Raw genomic sequence first — 14,984 nt, forward strand, 5'->3', positions numbered from 1 at the left:
TATAAATAATTTAAAATAATTTAAATTTTTAGTCTAAATATGTTTCAAATTTAACTCAGGAATATACTTGTTTCAAATTTAAAGTTTTAGTACAAAAACATATGTATACAATTTTTTTAAAAGTATTTGTTTTTAGTATAATTTTTAGCATAATACATTTCAAATTCTAATTTAATTTTCCTTTTTGTTTTAAATTTTTATTTTAAAAAACATTCATTGTTATCCGTGAATATACTTACATATATTCTTACAAAATTCATTGATACTTGCCTAAAGGATATTTGTGTAGGTACGAAACAAGCACGATGTGTATTTTCTTTTAATGAGAAAACGATGAAAGACTACTACTTTTAGCCTGTCTTATTTCATTATCATTTCTAATAACAATTTAGTTTACACGTATCAAATCATATTTGTAAAATTATTAATAATTTATACAATATTTAAATTTAAGAATTAACATATAAATTATATATGTATGAATACTCGATCTAACCAAAAACCTAAATATATTCCTAAATTTTTTAACATATTGAAGCATAAAGTTATCTCATATTTAGGTAATCGACTTTGATAAATACATGGGTACCAGCCATCAAAGTGTATGGAAGCCAAGTATTTCAATATTCGGCTTAGTTGGATAGTCAAATACTTATGCATTCCAATGTCAATAGTATTCGGATATTCGATGCAACCGAATGCTTGTCTAGATATATATCAACACCTTTATGAGGTTTATGCTTAAAAGTATTCAAGTACTATGTTAAGTTGAATATCAAAGTATCCTGAATCCTGCCTTTGAGCACAACAAGATGCTCGGCCTAGTGTTCGATATTCAACTCAATCGAGTACCCAAACAACCAAAAGCATAAAACAAGTTAAAAGCTATAAAAGATAATTACTTTGCATGAAGAATATTAATGACAAAAATGGATATTTTAAAAGTAACTATCAACACATTTCCTAAAACAATACAATAATAAGCCGATCTTTATAAATAATTGCGAAAATATCAAGATATGTATTATTTATTGATATATAATATATTTAACAATAATTAGGTAATTCGAATAATGACGTCCCTCATAATAATTTTTATTGAGAGTGTAACAAGAAAAATATTATTCTTAAATATTTTTAAAAATATATCATATATTCAACAATAATTATTTTATTATCTAGCAACAAACATATAAATAAATTTTACCAATTTCATATTCCCAATAATAAATAGATCAAGAGTGAAACAAACGGCCTATGTTTCATTTCTAACTCAAACAAAACATAAGTTAGAGCTAGCAAATTAGATTCAATTTTAGTTATATAGGATTCCCTATTTGGAAACTTCTATTTTGTCACCAACAGATCAGGCTATATATTCGTGATTATGTAAACTTGGACACTTTTGTTGTTTTGTCAAAATCAGTATATATGTTTTTTTGTAAGATCTTCTAGGTCAGATAGATAGTTACTCGGACAATGCAACCCTTTAGCCGCTTGGTGGAACCCTTCAAATATCATGTGTTTCTTAGCTTCAGAGGCAAAGATACACGTTTCACCTTTACTGGCAACCTCTACCGAGCTCTCCAAGATCGGGGATTCCGCGTCTTCATGGATGATCAGAAAATTGACAAAGGGAAGAAAATATCTCAAGAACTCCCCAAGGCGATTAAGGAATCCAGGATTTATATTATCGTTTTATCTGAGAATTTTGCTTCTTCCTGGTATTGCTTAGTTGAAGTTGTTATGATTCTTGATGAGTTCGCTAAGGGGAAGGGTAGATGGATTGTGCCGATTTTCTTCTACGTGGATCCCTCTGTTCTGGTTCGTACTTATGAACAAGCATTGGCTGACCAGAGGAAGTGGTCTAGTGATGACAAAATTGAAGAATGGAGGACTGCTTTGACTAAATTATCTAAATTTCCTGGCTTCTGTGTCAGCAGGTACTCGATCTCGCCAATACTTTTTTTTCTTCCCCTTTTTCTGCTTTTCTTTTTGGTGAAAAAAAATGCCTTTGACCTCATTGTATATCTAAGTAGCCATTCTTCGAGTAAACTCATTTTTATTGTGCAGGGACGGGAATATATTTGAATACCAACATATTGATGAAATCGTTAAAGAGGTCTCTAGACATGTTATCTGCCCAATTGGACTTGATGAAAAAATATTTAAGGTTAAATTGCTTTTGTCCTCTGGATCAGATGGAGTCCGCATGATTGGGATATGCGGAGAAGCTGGGATTGGTAAAACAACTTTAGCCCATGAAGTTTTTCACCACGCTGACAAGGGATTTGATCACTGTCTCCTCTTTTATGACGTGGGAGGAATTTCAAATCAGTCTGGAATTTTGTCAATACTCCATGGAAAAAGGGTTTTTATAATTTTTCAAGATATTAAACATTTCAAGCAGTTGGAAGACATTCGAGAACTAACTAAGCAGCTTGGTTCTGGCAGCAAAGTCATCATTACAGCTCAAGATAAGCATTTGCTTGATAGATATGGGATTGGATTTGAAAGTATATGTGAAATAAAAGGGTTTAGTGATTCAGAAGCTGATCGATTGCTTGAATTCAAAGTTCTTAATTCTGCAACTGTTAGTCCTAAGTATGTGAACATTCTAAACCGAATCAAGTCTTATGCCCTTGGTCATCCATGGACTTTGGAAGTAATGTGTTCCAACTTGAGTGGAAAATCAATAGAAGAATGTGAATCTGCATTACTCAAGTATGAATCTATAACAGATAGAGACATCCAAAAGATACTAGAAGTAAGCTTTATTGCTTTGGAAAAATGTCAGCAGCAGATGTTGATTCACATTGCATTGTACCTCAAAGACCAGAAATTGGTAGATGTTGAAGCTGAACTTTGTAATAAGTATAAAGTGTGCCCCAGATTAGATATTAGAGTGTTGCTTGATAAATCTCTTATAAAAATTAATCACCACGGTCAAGTGACATTGCATACCTCTACACAGGAAATGATTAAAGATAAAGCTTCACGTTTTGAGGTAAGAATATTTTGGATGATTTGAATTGATTTTTTTTATATTATTATTATTTAACCTTGTTTTTAACAATGAACAATTATTGTTTTGTCATGAAACTCGGTATATACAATGTAATAGGAGCATGGAAACCAAGAAATGCAATTTGTCTTAAATGATGGAAGCGGGGATTGGGATCCGATGGAATTGGATTGACAATTACCAGAAATCTTGCTGCTTCAAAGAAAAAAGTTTACTTCTGCTCCTGTTCATCAGTAGTTAATAATTTTTTCCTTGTGTGTGTATCATGGTTTATTTTGAAATTTACATTTCTGAAAATCTGGTCTTTAACCAAGCTGAATGGTGTTGTTTGATGCATGTAACTGACTTCACCTAGCGGGAAAAGGCTTTTTGTTGTTGTTCTTGTATTTTGAGGTTTACACTTCAGTGTGTTAGCTATAGTGAGTTGTTTGACTTCAAATGCTAGTGTGTCAATGTTTTATGTTCATTATGTGAGAATATACCATTGCTATTTTTAATTATAGAGAAAAAATCTTCAATTCACGATGTGCTGACATGGTTCAATTTATGATTCGGAAAATACAGCTTCCAGTTATGATTTGAATCCATATTTAATAATATTAACCATGATTTCAACATTTGATGAATCTGTTTTCCCTCCTTAAGTTACTCAAGTGTTTAATGACTCCAAATTACAAATAGATTAAGTTTTCTCCTTTAATACTATTTACATTATTTCCTGTTAATATCTTATGTGCATCAAGTCGGTGCTATACTAGTCTTTTTTAAGAGAAAATACTAGTCTTTTTTAAGAGAAAATTAATTGCGATCATGTAGTCAAAGCTCAAACTTGGATCTTTACAATTTAATTGCTACTGATTTGAATGATTATGAAACTGAATGTTGTGATCTATATTCAACTGAACTGTTACAAAATTGCTAACCACATATATAGCAGTTAGAAAGTTATGATCTGAATCCTAACTAGCTTGCTTACTTAACAAAACAGTAGCAATAGCAGCTCAGCAGTGAGGATGACTTTAACAGAATAAGTGCTAATTTAGCATTTCTCTACCAAACTTGGTGTGCAGTGCAGCAACATAAATTAATCAAGCACTGAGTTTGTATGCATTACTAAATCTGTGTGGTGACACAGCCTTGGTTAGGATGTCTGCAATTTGATCTTAGGAAGAAATATTGCAGATTAATAGGAGTAATGACTTTCTATTTGATAGGGTACAGATCTAGCTCCTTATGCTTGTTTTTCGGAGTTTCAAACCTTATTATGTTAGAAGGAACAATACTTAGGCTGTCATAGTAGCAGTGTTGGCCAAACTGTTGTACTCTGGTAGCCAACACATTTAACTCTTCCAGGAGTCGGAACCCACAACAATTCAGTAGCAGTGTTGGCCAAACTGTTGTACTCAGCTTTAGTGCTAGATCTCACAATTAGGGCCTGTTTCTTAGACCATCAAATGAAATTAGACCTAACTTAATGCATAAGCCCAACATAGATCTTTTGTCTTCCGTCATCAGGATCACATGCCCAGTCAGCATTATAGTAGGTTTATAGAGTGAATGACAGGTGGAACTGAGCCAGTGCAGCAATAACCCACGATAGATGGGTGCTTTTAAGGATGTGTGCATCTCTGGTTGGGAAAGACATTGGCTCTCTTCATTCACATTATAGTTGATTTCTGGCATAGTTAAGGTTACATATTGTATGGATGAGAATCGTGGACATAAAGTGTGTTTGGAAAATCATTCTCTCTTAACATAAATGGATATTGAACTCAAGGACAGGCAAAACTTGCTTCTTCATTTCCTCCCTTTGAAAGTGTGAATGCCTGTTTTTGGGTGTTCAAAATGGTAATCCAAACATACCAATAGTCAGCCCCAAACTGAGTTTACAGCTGCCAACCATAGTAGGCATGCCTTTGGCATCAATCATGTGAATTTTGGTCTACTTCCCTTGAGATAACAAGACGGACGGATCGGGATGGTGCATGACTGAATACCCAAAAAGCAGTGGAGGTGCAAAGTTGCTTTAATCCAAAAAGTGAACTAAGTTTGGTGATAACTTGCTGGGTTAGCTGGGGTGAGCTACCAGAAACCAAGCGACCAAGCATCAGGACAGAACCAGAAATTCACAGAACAATCTTATTTTAAATTGTAACAAATGAAAATCATCATTGTAATATGTTTTACTTTTTTGTGTTAATTATGGAATTAGTATGACGAAGATAGTTCCGTTAGAAGCAATGACTGATTTTCATCGCACATTGGTTACCATAATTCAAACCAAAATATATACTTATTTATTTATTATCTTAATTTAAACTATTTGAAGAATGTGCATTATTATATTGGAATAGTTTGAAAATTGATGACAAAAATTATTTATTTTCAAACTTCATTTTTTCTCCTTTTTTGTCTGATAAGATTAGATTAACCAATCAAATATTTTGTTTTAAATAATTAATTACAAATATAATTGATTTTTTTTTAATAAAAGGCACTAAAGTATTAAATTTTTATGTTTAAAGTTTAAACATCATTTTTCTCTCCTTTTTTTGTTTGATAGAACCAGCATGCAAATATATCATTACATAATTAAAATAATGTATATATAATTTTAAAAAAAATCGTTATATATAAAATACTTATAAATCCAAGAGACACATAAATAAAATATTGTGTAATTTTTCCTTTAAAAAATGTTCCTACATTTGTGGTTTTGTCTTTATAAAAATCATTAGTATTAATTGTCTATTCATTAACATTTTGATAATAAAACATATATTTAGCCATTAATTTTAGGTATTTTAATTTTAAAATAGAACATAAATTGTTTCATACCTTAAATATTAATTTAATTTTTTTCCACCCAATTAATTTCTATCGAGGCACACGAATATTTGAGCATAAATGGTAGGTATTTTAATGTTAAAATGTGACGTAAAAGGCTTCATATTGTTAAATATTAGTTATATATTTTCACTCGGTTTATACTTATTTCTGCACACTTAACTTTTATTTTTTTTATAAATAAAAAATACTTAACTTTTCAATGCTCTGCACTTCAAACATTGTTTAGATAATTGTATGAAACTGGTTTACATCATGATAAATTTATTAACTTTTAAAATAATTATTTTAAAATAATTTAAATAATAATTTATAATTAAATAATGATATAAAATTATTTTACACTATCAACACATAAATATTAAATTTTTTATCAAATAATTTTAAAATTTCAATCACAAATGTTTATATAAGGGTTTAAATATTGTAAAGGTGGGATTTAAATATATTCGATCAACATAAAATCACCTATAGTTAAAGGTTATGTTCATAATTAAGAATATTAGATTTAAAGAAAAAAATGTGTACAAATGAAAACAATGATAAAGAGAACTACACCTAACATATCATGATAAAATTTTCCAGAACAAAATCTGGGAAGAGCTTCTGTATACACATAATGGTTAAATGAAAATAATCAACCTTCCATCCCTCCAAATCCGCTCTGCTCGTGCCAAAAATAATTTAACACCTCGATCTCTTATTAACAACAATTGATCTTTTTTTGTTTTCGGTTAGTTAGAGAGTAATGGTGTATGTCTCTCAACTGATTAGATCAAAAATTAATTTTAGGAGATATTATTATTGTTTTAAGAAAATTTTATATAAAAAAAAATTATGAGTTTTTCAACTCTTTCAAATTTACACACCAAGTTGTAGATCTCTTCCTCCCTATAAGATTTTAAAAAAATTAAAATCATAACAATTAAAAATTCTATCACACATCTTTAAATAATATAATTAAACATAGAAACCACAATTGTCATATATTACAAAGCATAAATAATATGGGTTTTAAGAAAGTATACTGCAAAAGGTGAAATCTACTTTTATTTTAACAAATCAAAAGGCTAAAATTTGGTAAAGTACCTTGTGATGGTCTTATAAATAATGTTCACCTCTAGCCAAAAACAAAATGGATTGAAAGAAGCCAAGGTACAGGGTGAAGCACAACTTGAGTCCTTTTGAAGGGAAATTTACCCTAGACATAGTCTGCACAGGGACATAAGCATAAGAATATAAAAAATATTAAATAATAGTATATAATAAGAAATCAAAATAATGAAGTAAAAGACTTTTTAAAAGGCCAGGATTATATAAAACCTTTGAATAGACTATCCGGGTTCGATTTTTATAACACTAAATGTGAGCAATTTCCTATCCTTTTGATTGGCATAGGCTTTGCTTGCCTAGATTGACCTTGCTGATCCAACACCTGGCCCAAGTGTTTGTGGGCTTCATCACAAAGGCAATAACTTCTGTACCCCCAATATTTTCAAAGTTCCATATTTGCCCGTCTTCTTATATAAGTTCTCTCTCACCCTTATCTCAACCCTCTTCACCCCCGTTGGGGATTTCACTTTCAGAGTTATATTCCATTCTCATTCTTGCAAATTTGAATCCCTCGGAAGGCATCAAAACAATCAACAAATATGTTGGTATAAAGAAAATTGTGCAAAACTGCATACTATCCTCCTATATTTGCTAAATGTGAAATCGGATGAAAAATACAAGAGTAACAAAGAAGCAAAATTCCACTCTAAAAAGGGTAAAAAATGCATAAGCTATATTGATATTTAGTCCAAAGAACTTGGATGAATATATGAAATAATAACAAACATAAAAAGAAAAAGTTACTCAAACTATTGAAAGATTACAAGTGTTGCAAAAACTGAAGCAATGCTGCTTGATTTGCAGGATCGATATTTTCACTGATGATCTTAGGGTACGTCGCAGGAGAAAGTGAAGAAAGTCGGGACAATGACCCACATGAAACGCCACAACAAAAAAACCCACAGACCGAAATTTTTTAAAATTAAAGCTTCTGGAACAAGCAATCCAAAATAGGCTATCCGGATTACTCTAAGCATTCTGGAACATATACATAACAATATTCCAGATCATCTGATCCGGAAAACCCAAACAAGCTTGTGGATTCTCTAATCTGGAACATACCAACAAATGTGCACAATACAGCTAAAATTACGGATTTTCATAATTCGGAAACACATGAACGAAAAGAAAAACAAAAACAAAAACAACCTGTTCCACAAAATGAATGTGCTTCGAATGTGTTGGTGATTGTCGTCTGTGTTGGCAGTGATAGTCCTCACGGGTGGCAAAGAAAGTCGAAGGGGGATGCAAAGGATAAGGGTTCGAAGAACAAGAAAATAGGGGAAGCAAAGGTATTTTGGGGCTTTAATTTTGTTTTAATTTTAGGCTTCAATAAACTCTTTTTTTAGTACCTACAAAATAACCTGTTTTGATTTTGGTACACAAGTAATTTTGGAGGAATAAATTTTTAGGATTATATAAAAATATTATTATTTTCTTATACTATTCAAAAAAATTAAAATATCCAAAATATAGAACTTATTTATTAATAGAAAATAATATAAGATAATTGAATGTGATTAGTTTTTAATACAACTAAAAATAGTTTTAACAATATTATTTTCCAAATGAAATTACACAACAAAATCCAAATGAAAATAATAATAAAATTATTTTTTTTATAAAAAATAACTCGTAAATCATTTCATTATAATCACTTTTATGAAGATCATTAATTTAACATTCCGCGAAAAAATTATTGAAAACAAAATTAATTGAATGAATAAAAATATAAATTTAATATAACTTACTTAAATTTAAATGATTAAATATAATATTATATTCACGTTAATATAGTATTTGTTAAATGTGAGCAATTTGTTAAATTTGATTTCCGGTTTCTCTAAAAGAACACAAAATTTGTTATTATTTTTAGTTGAACAGTAAGAAACATGCAATTACCGTGCAATTTTTATATAGAAAAAATTATTGTGTGTGAGCTATGCTATATGAGTTTCAGAAATGAGAAGAAAAAAATAATTTCAACCAATCCAACTATGAAAAGAGAGAACGGTTCAGATTTCAGCCACAGAGAACATGTGTATGTAGAGACGGTAGAAGATTTTGTTTACTGAAAATAGATAATAAAAAAGAAAAGAAAAGATAATGACCATTTATTTATTAATTTATTTTTATCAGTAATGACCTTTGGTAGAAAAGAAGTAGTAGTATAAAATAGTGGGAGATGGAGGCAGTTTCAGAATCTATTGATATTAGGGTTTGGAATTGCTGGGATTGGAGTGGGAGGAGTTGAATTAGCGAAGAAGTAATCGATGTCGAAGGCAGTTTCAGAATCTACTGATATTAGGGTTTACGATGTTTTCCTCAGTTTTAGAGGAGAAGACACTAGACGCAGTTTCACGGGGAATCTCTACAATTGTTTGGAGAAAAGGGGAATCCATACCTTCATTGGCGACTACGATTTTGAGAGTGGAGAGGAAATCAAAGCATCACTTTCGGAGGCGATTGAACATTCGAGAGTTTTCGTTATAGTGTTCTCCGAGAACTATGCTTCTTCTTCTTGGTGCTTAGATGGACTTGTACGTATCCTTGACTTCACTGAGGATAACCATCGACCGGTTATTCCAGTTTTCTTTGACGTTGAACCGTCCCATGTGAGGCATCAGAAGGGGATCTATGGAGAAGCACTGGCTATGCATGAGAGAAGACTCAACCCCGAGTCGTACAAAGTCATGAAATGGAGGAACGCACTGCGTCAAGCCGCTAACTTGTCCGGTTATGCTTTCAAACATGGGTAACCTACCCAATCTTTATTTATTCTTTTTTATTTTATATTTTATTTTCAGGTAATATCTTCTTGTCGATCTTGAATGAGTTTAATTAATTGATCAAATTGAGCAGGGATGGATATGAATACAAGTTGATTGAGAAGATTGTGGAGGACATTTCCAACAAGATTAAGATTAGTCGACCTGTTGTGGATCGCCCAGTTGGCCTCGAGTATCGAATGCTTGAAGTAGACTGGCTTCTGGATGCCACATCCCTTGCTGGAGTACATATGATAGGGATTTGTGGCATAGGTGGCATTGGAAAAACAACACTTGCCCGTGCTGTATACCATTCCGCTGCTGGCCACTTTGATACCTCGTGTTTCCTTGGTAACGTCAGGGAAAATGCTATGAAGCATGGCTTAGTGCATCTCCAGCAAACCCTGCTTGCTGAGATATTCCGTGAGAACAATATTCGTCTGACAAGTGTCGAGCAAGGAATTTCACTAATAAAGAAGATGCTCCCCAGGAAGAGGCTTCTTTTGGTTCTTGACGATGTCTGTGAGCTAGATGACTTGCGAGCTCTTGTTGGAAGTCCTGATTGGTTTGGCCCTGGCAGCAGAGTCATCATTACCACTAGAGACAGACATTTGCTTAAAGCCCATGGGGTTGACAAGGTATACGAGGTGGAAGTTTTGGCCAATGGTGAAGCTCTCGAATTGCTTTGTTGGAAGGCCTTCAGAACCGACAGAGTTCATCCAGATTTCATTAATAAATTAAACCGTGCAATCACTTTTGCTTCCGGCATTCCTTTGGCTCTTGAACTTATAGGTTCAAGCTTGTATGGTAGAGGAATAGAAGAATGGGAATCTACTTTGGATCAGTATGAAAAAAATCCTCCTAGAGACATACACATGGCACTTAAAATATCCTTTGATGCTCTGGGTTACCTCGAGAAGGAGGTTTTTCTAGACATTGCATGTTTCTTCAATGGATTTGAATTAGCAGAGATCGAGCATATACTTGGTGCACATCACGGTTGTTGTTTGAAATTTCATATTGGAGCATTGGTGGAAAAATCTCTTATAATGATTGACGAGCATGGCCGTGTTCAGATGCACGATTTGATACAACAAATGGGTAGAGAAATTGTTCGACAGGAATCACCGGAGCACCCTGGCAAACGCAGTAGGTTATGGTCTACTGAGGATATAGTTCATGTTTTAGAAGATAACACGGTGAGTAAGACTGAGATCAATGGTTTGATCTTCATTTTTAGCATTGATTTTTTTTTACCATTATTGTACATGTTAGGTTACATTTCATTACTTTAAACTTTACATTACGTCGAGTTTCTGCCATTCTATTGATGGTATTAGTCACTCTTGATTTTCCCGCATTTTTATAGTACGAGAACTGCTTGAAATCTGCATTTCAATTCCCCTACTAGTACATGCATACATTGTATTGTGGTTGACTTGTGTTTTTTGTGTTGAAAAGGGAACATGTAAAATTCAAAGTATAATTCTGGATTTCTCCAAATCTGAAAAAGTGGTACAATGGGATGGAATGGCCTTCGTGAAGATGATAAGCCTCAGAACACTTATTATCAGAAAGGAGTGTTTTTCCAAAGGTCCAAAAAAACTTCCAAATAGCTTAAGAGTGCTGGAGTGGTGGGGCTGTCCCTCAAAGTCTTTACCATCCGATTTTAAGCCAGAGAAACTAGCTATACTGAAGTTACCCTATAGTGGCTTTATGTCACTTGAGTTGCCAAACTTTTTGCACATGAGAGTTTTGAATTTTGACAGGTGTGAATTTTTAACACGGACACCTGATTTATCTGGTTTCCCAATTTTAAAAGAATTATTTTTTGTTTTTTGTGAGAATTTAGTTGAAATTCATGATTCGGTTGGATTCCTAGATAAACTTGAAATCATGAACTTTGAGGGTTGTAGCAAGCTTGAGACTTTTCCACCAATCAAGTTGACCTCTCTTGAAAGCATCAACCTTTCGCATTGTTCAAGTCTTGTGAGTTTTCCTGAAATATTAGGAAAGATGGAAAACATAACGCATCTTTCTTTGGAGTACACTGCCATAAGTAAATTACCAAATTCAATTAGAGAACTTGTCCGACTTCAAAGTTTAGAACTGCACAACTGTGGAATGGTTCAGTTACCGAGTAGCATTGTCACATTGCGAGAACTTGAGGTGTTGAGTATTTGCCAATGTGAAGGGTTGCGATTTTCAAAACAGGACGAAGATGTGAAAAATAAGAGCTTACTGATGCCCTCTTCATATTTGAAACAAGTCAATTTATGGTCCTGCAGTATATCTGATGAATTCATTGATACAGGACTCGCTTGGTTTGCCAATGTGAAAAGCTTAGATCTTTCAGCAAATAATTTTACAATTCTTCCTTCATGCATCCAAGAATGTCGCCTTTTGAGGAAACTATATTTGGACTACTGTACGCATCTTCATGAAATTAGGGGGATTCCACCCAATTTAGAAACATTATCTGCAATTCGGTGCACATCCTTGAAAGATTTAGACCTTGCAGTTCCTCTTGAATCCACCAAAGAAGGTTGCTGTTTGAGACAACTTATTTTGGATGATTGTGAGAATCTTCAAGAAATTAGAGGGATTCCACCAAGCATAGAGTTTTTGTCTGCAACAAACTGCAGATCCTTGACTGCCTCATGTAGGAGAATGCTACTGAAACAGGTTCATCTTTGTTTTCCTTAATTGGTTATTTGATTTCGTATTTGGCATTCGCATTGATTAAACTCTACATGTGTTTCTAATCATATGAACTATGACTAACAGGAGTTGCATGAGGCTGGAAATAAGAGATATTCTTTGCCAGGAACAAGGATTCCAGAATGGTTTGAGCACTGCAGCAGGGGACAATCAATTTCCTTTTGGTTTCGTAACAAGTTCCCAGTAATATCTCTCTGTCTTGCTGGACTCATGCATAAGCACCCTTTTGGACTTAAACCTATTGTGTCCATTAATGGCAATAAAATGAAGACCGAGTTTCAAAGGAGATGGTTTTATTTCGAGTTCCCAGTATTAACTGATCATATACTTATATTTGGTGAAAGGCAGATTAAATTTGAAGATAATGTGGATGAAGTAGTTTCAGAAAATGATTGGAATCATGTAGTGGTCTCTGTTGATGTTGATTTCAAATGGAACCCAACAGAGCCGCTTGTTGTGCGGACTGGACTCCATGTAATCAAACCAAAAAGTAGCGTGGAAGATATTCGATTCATTGATCCTTATAAACCCACCTTCTTATAAAGAAAAACATATATTAGATGACTTGGGAGTCTCAAAGACCATTTGTGTGACGCAAAAAGAATTGGCATCATTTGATTCATTGCTACCACATTAACAAAGTGGTGGAGACTGGAGGGTGATTTTCGTTGCTTCAACCCTCTAGCATTAAAAGATAATGTGAATTGGGATTCAACTTTGATGGCATCATGCATCCCAGATGAGTAGTACAGCTGGTGTTCAATGTAAGTTTGCTTGTTGCTTTTTTTTCCTGTGTTGTACTAACTACTAGTACTATTAACATGAAAATGTTAAAAGTGATTATTTGTAATATATGGTTTGTCAAATATGTTTGAAACTTCCTATTTTGAAATATCTTATTCCAAACAAGTTAATCAATTGCATGGAGAAAGGTAACTTACGTTAGAAAGTTCAAAAGTGGTTTTGGATTCTGTTGTGTGTGTAGATTGCTATTGATGGAGGCAAGCAATTGTTGGCATTAATTTCTCCTTTTGTTATGAATTACTTGGTAAGTTTATGGAGATTGAGTTTTTCACCATAAGATCCACACTGAGGTGGCTTTTGGTAGGGGGAGAAGTTTTTAGTTTGATGAGAACCATAGATTGGAAATCTTCGTTTCCTATGTTCGGTATCTATTTTAAAAAAAGACATTCCTGGTAAAGAAGTTTTCCCGGGAATGATTTTTAATTAAGTTTCTCACAAAAACTTTCCCATGAAACTTTCCCATGGGAGAGGTGGGAAACTTTTGAGTTAATTTTTTTTTCTTATATAGTAAAAATTATTATGTTACTCTTATTAGATTATTTAATGTAGTTAATAATTAAAGTAATTGACAAAAATATCACATAACTCTTTGATTCTCATTAAACTTACCATCTTATAAAGAATAACATATGTTAGATAACATAGGAGTTTCTCAGAGACCATTTGTGCAGATGCAAAAAGAATCGATGTCATTTGATTCATTGCTACCACATCTGGAAAGGGGTGGAGAGTGGCTTTCATTCCCTCAACCTCTGGATTATTCAAATTTGGTACTATGATGAGAAGCACCGCTGGTGTCCAAGGCAAGTCTGCTTGTCGCTTTTTTTTGTGTGTGTGCTCTCTCGTACTAAATGACAAGAAAATGTCTGAAATGACTACTTATAAATTATAATTTGAAAAATGTTTGAAACTTCATATTTTGAAATATCCGCTTATAGCAATTTCAGGATCATTTGCTCGTACCAATATTCGTATCCATGTGTAATTTCCCTTAGTTCAACACTTCAGCCTACTTTCCTCCCCTCCCCCTATATGCATGTGTCAAAGGTTTATCTGCTTGTTAATTGTATAAAATCCTTTAAAATTATAAGAAAATGGTATATCAAAGGTATTGTGATATACATCAGTCATATTTATTTTGAATTGTAGAAAATTACTTCTTGTACATTAGACATCAGCTAAAAAATTGGGGAAAATATGGAACTGTGCGTGTAAGACTAAAGAAATTGGGGGAAAATATGAAAGTGTCCCCCGTGTAAAACTAAAGAAATTGGGGAAAATATGGAAGTGGGATTTGACGTAAATTACATAATTTGACTTAGCATATGTGGTAACTTATATTTAAGTATTTGACTGACTTGGTATTAAATATGGAGAAATATTTATAACAGGTGCGAAGTATTGATGCTTTGTCTTGCCATGTACCTTTATATTTATTGGAATAAGAGATTCATTGTTTCGTTATGTAACTTTGTATATTATATATTTATTGGAATAGGAGAATCAGGTGAGAAGCCAGAAATGCCAACGTTCCTCAAGCTTTAATTAATTTGATTGTTGTTTTATCGATTGATGAAGTAAATAACTAGTAGTTGCTTGGATGTGTACATAAAACTTGCGAGCAACTTGATTTTTGTGTTTTTTTTTCTACATTCTCATATGTAGCTACTTCTGATTTTATTTACTTTTAGTTTTTGTTTTGCTTT

At 32.9% G+C, this 14,984-nt stretch overlaps 2 protein-coding genes and 1 long non-coding RNA gene across 9 annotated transcripts; 2 read left to right on the forward strand and 1 right to left on the reverse strand.

Moving 5' to 3' along the window:
• Positions 1 to 1,405: 1,405 nt before the first annotated feature.
• Positions 1,406 to 3,525, forward strand: LOC106795499 (disease resistance protein RUN1). Its single transcript, XM_014765685.3, has 3 exons — positions 1,406 to 1,943; positions 2,074 to 3,007; positions 3,125 to 3,525. Exons 1-3 carry the CDS (start codon positions 1,480 to 1,482, stop codon positions 3,197 to 3,199), a joined length of 1,473 nt encoding a protein of 490 aa, XP_014621171.1. The 5' UTR covers positions 1,406 to 1,479; the 3' UTR covers positions 3,200 to 3,525.
• A 3,423-nt stretch (positions 3,526 to 6,948) lies between these two features.
• On the reverse strand, positions 6,949 to 8,273 carry LOC106795506 (uncharacterized). The gene is made up of 2 exons (XR_001384188.3): positions 7,196 to 8,273; positions 6,949 to 7,084 (listed from the first exon to the last, which is right to left on the reverse strand). It is a non-coding gene; the product is annotated as an uncharacterized lncRNA (long non-coding RNA).
• Positions 8,274 to 9,154: 881 nt separating this feature from the next.
• On the forward strand, positions 9,155 to 14,984 carry LOC100817027 (disease resistance protein RUN1). Of its 7 annotated transcripts, none has more exons than XR_005887917.1 (6): positions 9,155 to 9,740; positions 9,848 to 10,952; positions 11,215 to 12,438; positions 12,541 to 13,238; positions 13,950 to 14,081; positions 14,777 to 14,984. XR_005887917.1 is itself a non-coding variant. In XM_003542765.5 (4 exons), the coding sequence occupies exons 1-4, from the start codon at positions 9,259 to 9,261 to the stop codon at positions 13,015 to 13,017; spliced, it is 3,288 nt and encodes a 1,095-aa protein (XP_003542813.4). In that variant the 5' UTR covers positions 9,155 to 9,258; the 3' UTR covers positions 13,018 to 13,324. The 7 variants fall into 7 exon arrangements, 1 of the variants encoding a protein (XP_003542813.4); XR_005887919.1 differs by adding an exon at positions 13,460 to 13,522 and having other exon boundaries at positions 13,950 to 14,845; XR_417656.4 differs by lacking the exon at positions 13,950 to 14,081.

The sequence above is a fragment of the Glycine max genome, chromosome 13 (assembly GCF_000004515.6).
Source record: "Glycine max cultivar Williams 82 chromosome 13, Glycine_max_v4.0, whole genome shotgun sequence".
Lineage (NCBI taxonomy): Eukaryota > Viridiplantae > Streptophyta > Magnoliopsida > Fabales > Fabaceae > Glycine > Glycine max.

Coding starts and splice junctions, on each gene's coding strand:
- LOC106795499 (XM_014765685.3), top strand. CDS start 1,480: ATGCAACCCTTTAGCCGCTTGGTGGAACCCTTCAAATATCATGTGTTT. Junction 1,944..2,073: donor CCTGGCTTCTGTGTCAGCAG/GTACTCGATCTC, acceptor TTTATTGTGCAG/GGACGGGAATATATTTGAAT. Junction 3,008..3,124: donor ATAAAGCTTCACGTTTTGAG/GTAAGAATATTT, acceptor ACAATGTAATAG/GAGCATGGAAACCAAGAAAT.
- LOC100817027 (XM_003542765.5), top strand. CDS start 9,259: ATGTCGAAGGCAGTTTCAGAATCTACTGATATTAGGGTTTACGATGTT. Junction 10,953..11,214: donor ATGTTTTAGAAGATAACACG/GTGAGTAAGACT, acceptor TGTGTTGAAAAG/GGAACATGTAAAATTCAAAG. Junction 12,439..12,540: donor GGAGAATGCTACTGAAACAG/GTTCATCTTTGT, acceptor TATGACTAACAG/GAGTTGCATGAGGCTGGAAA.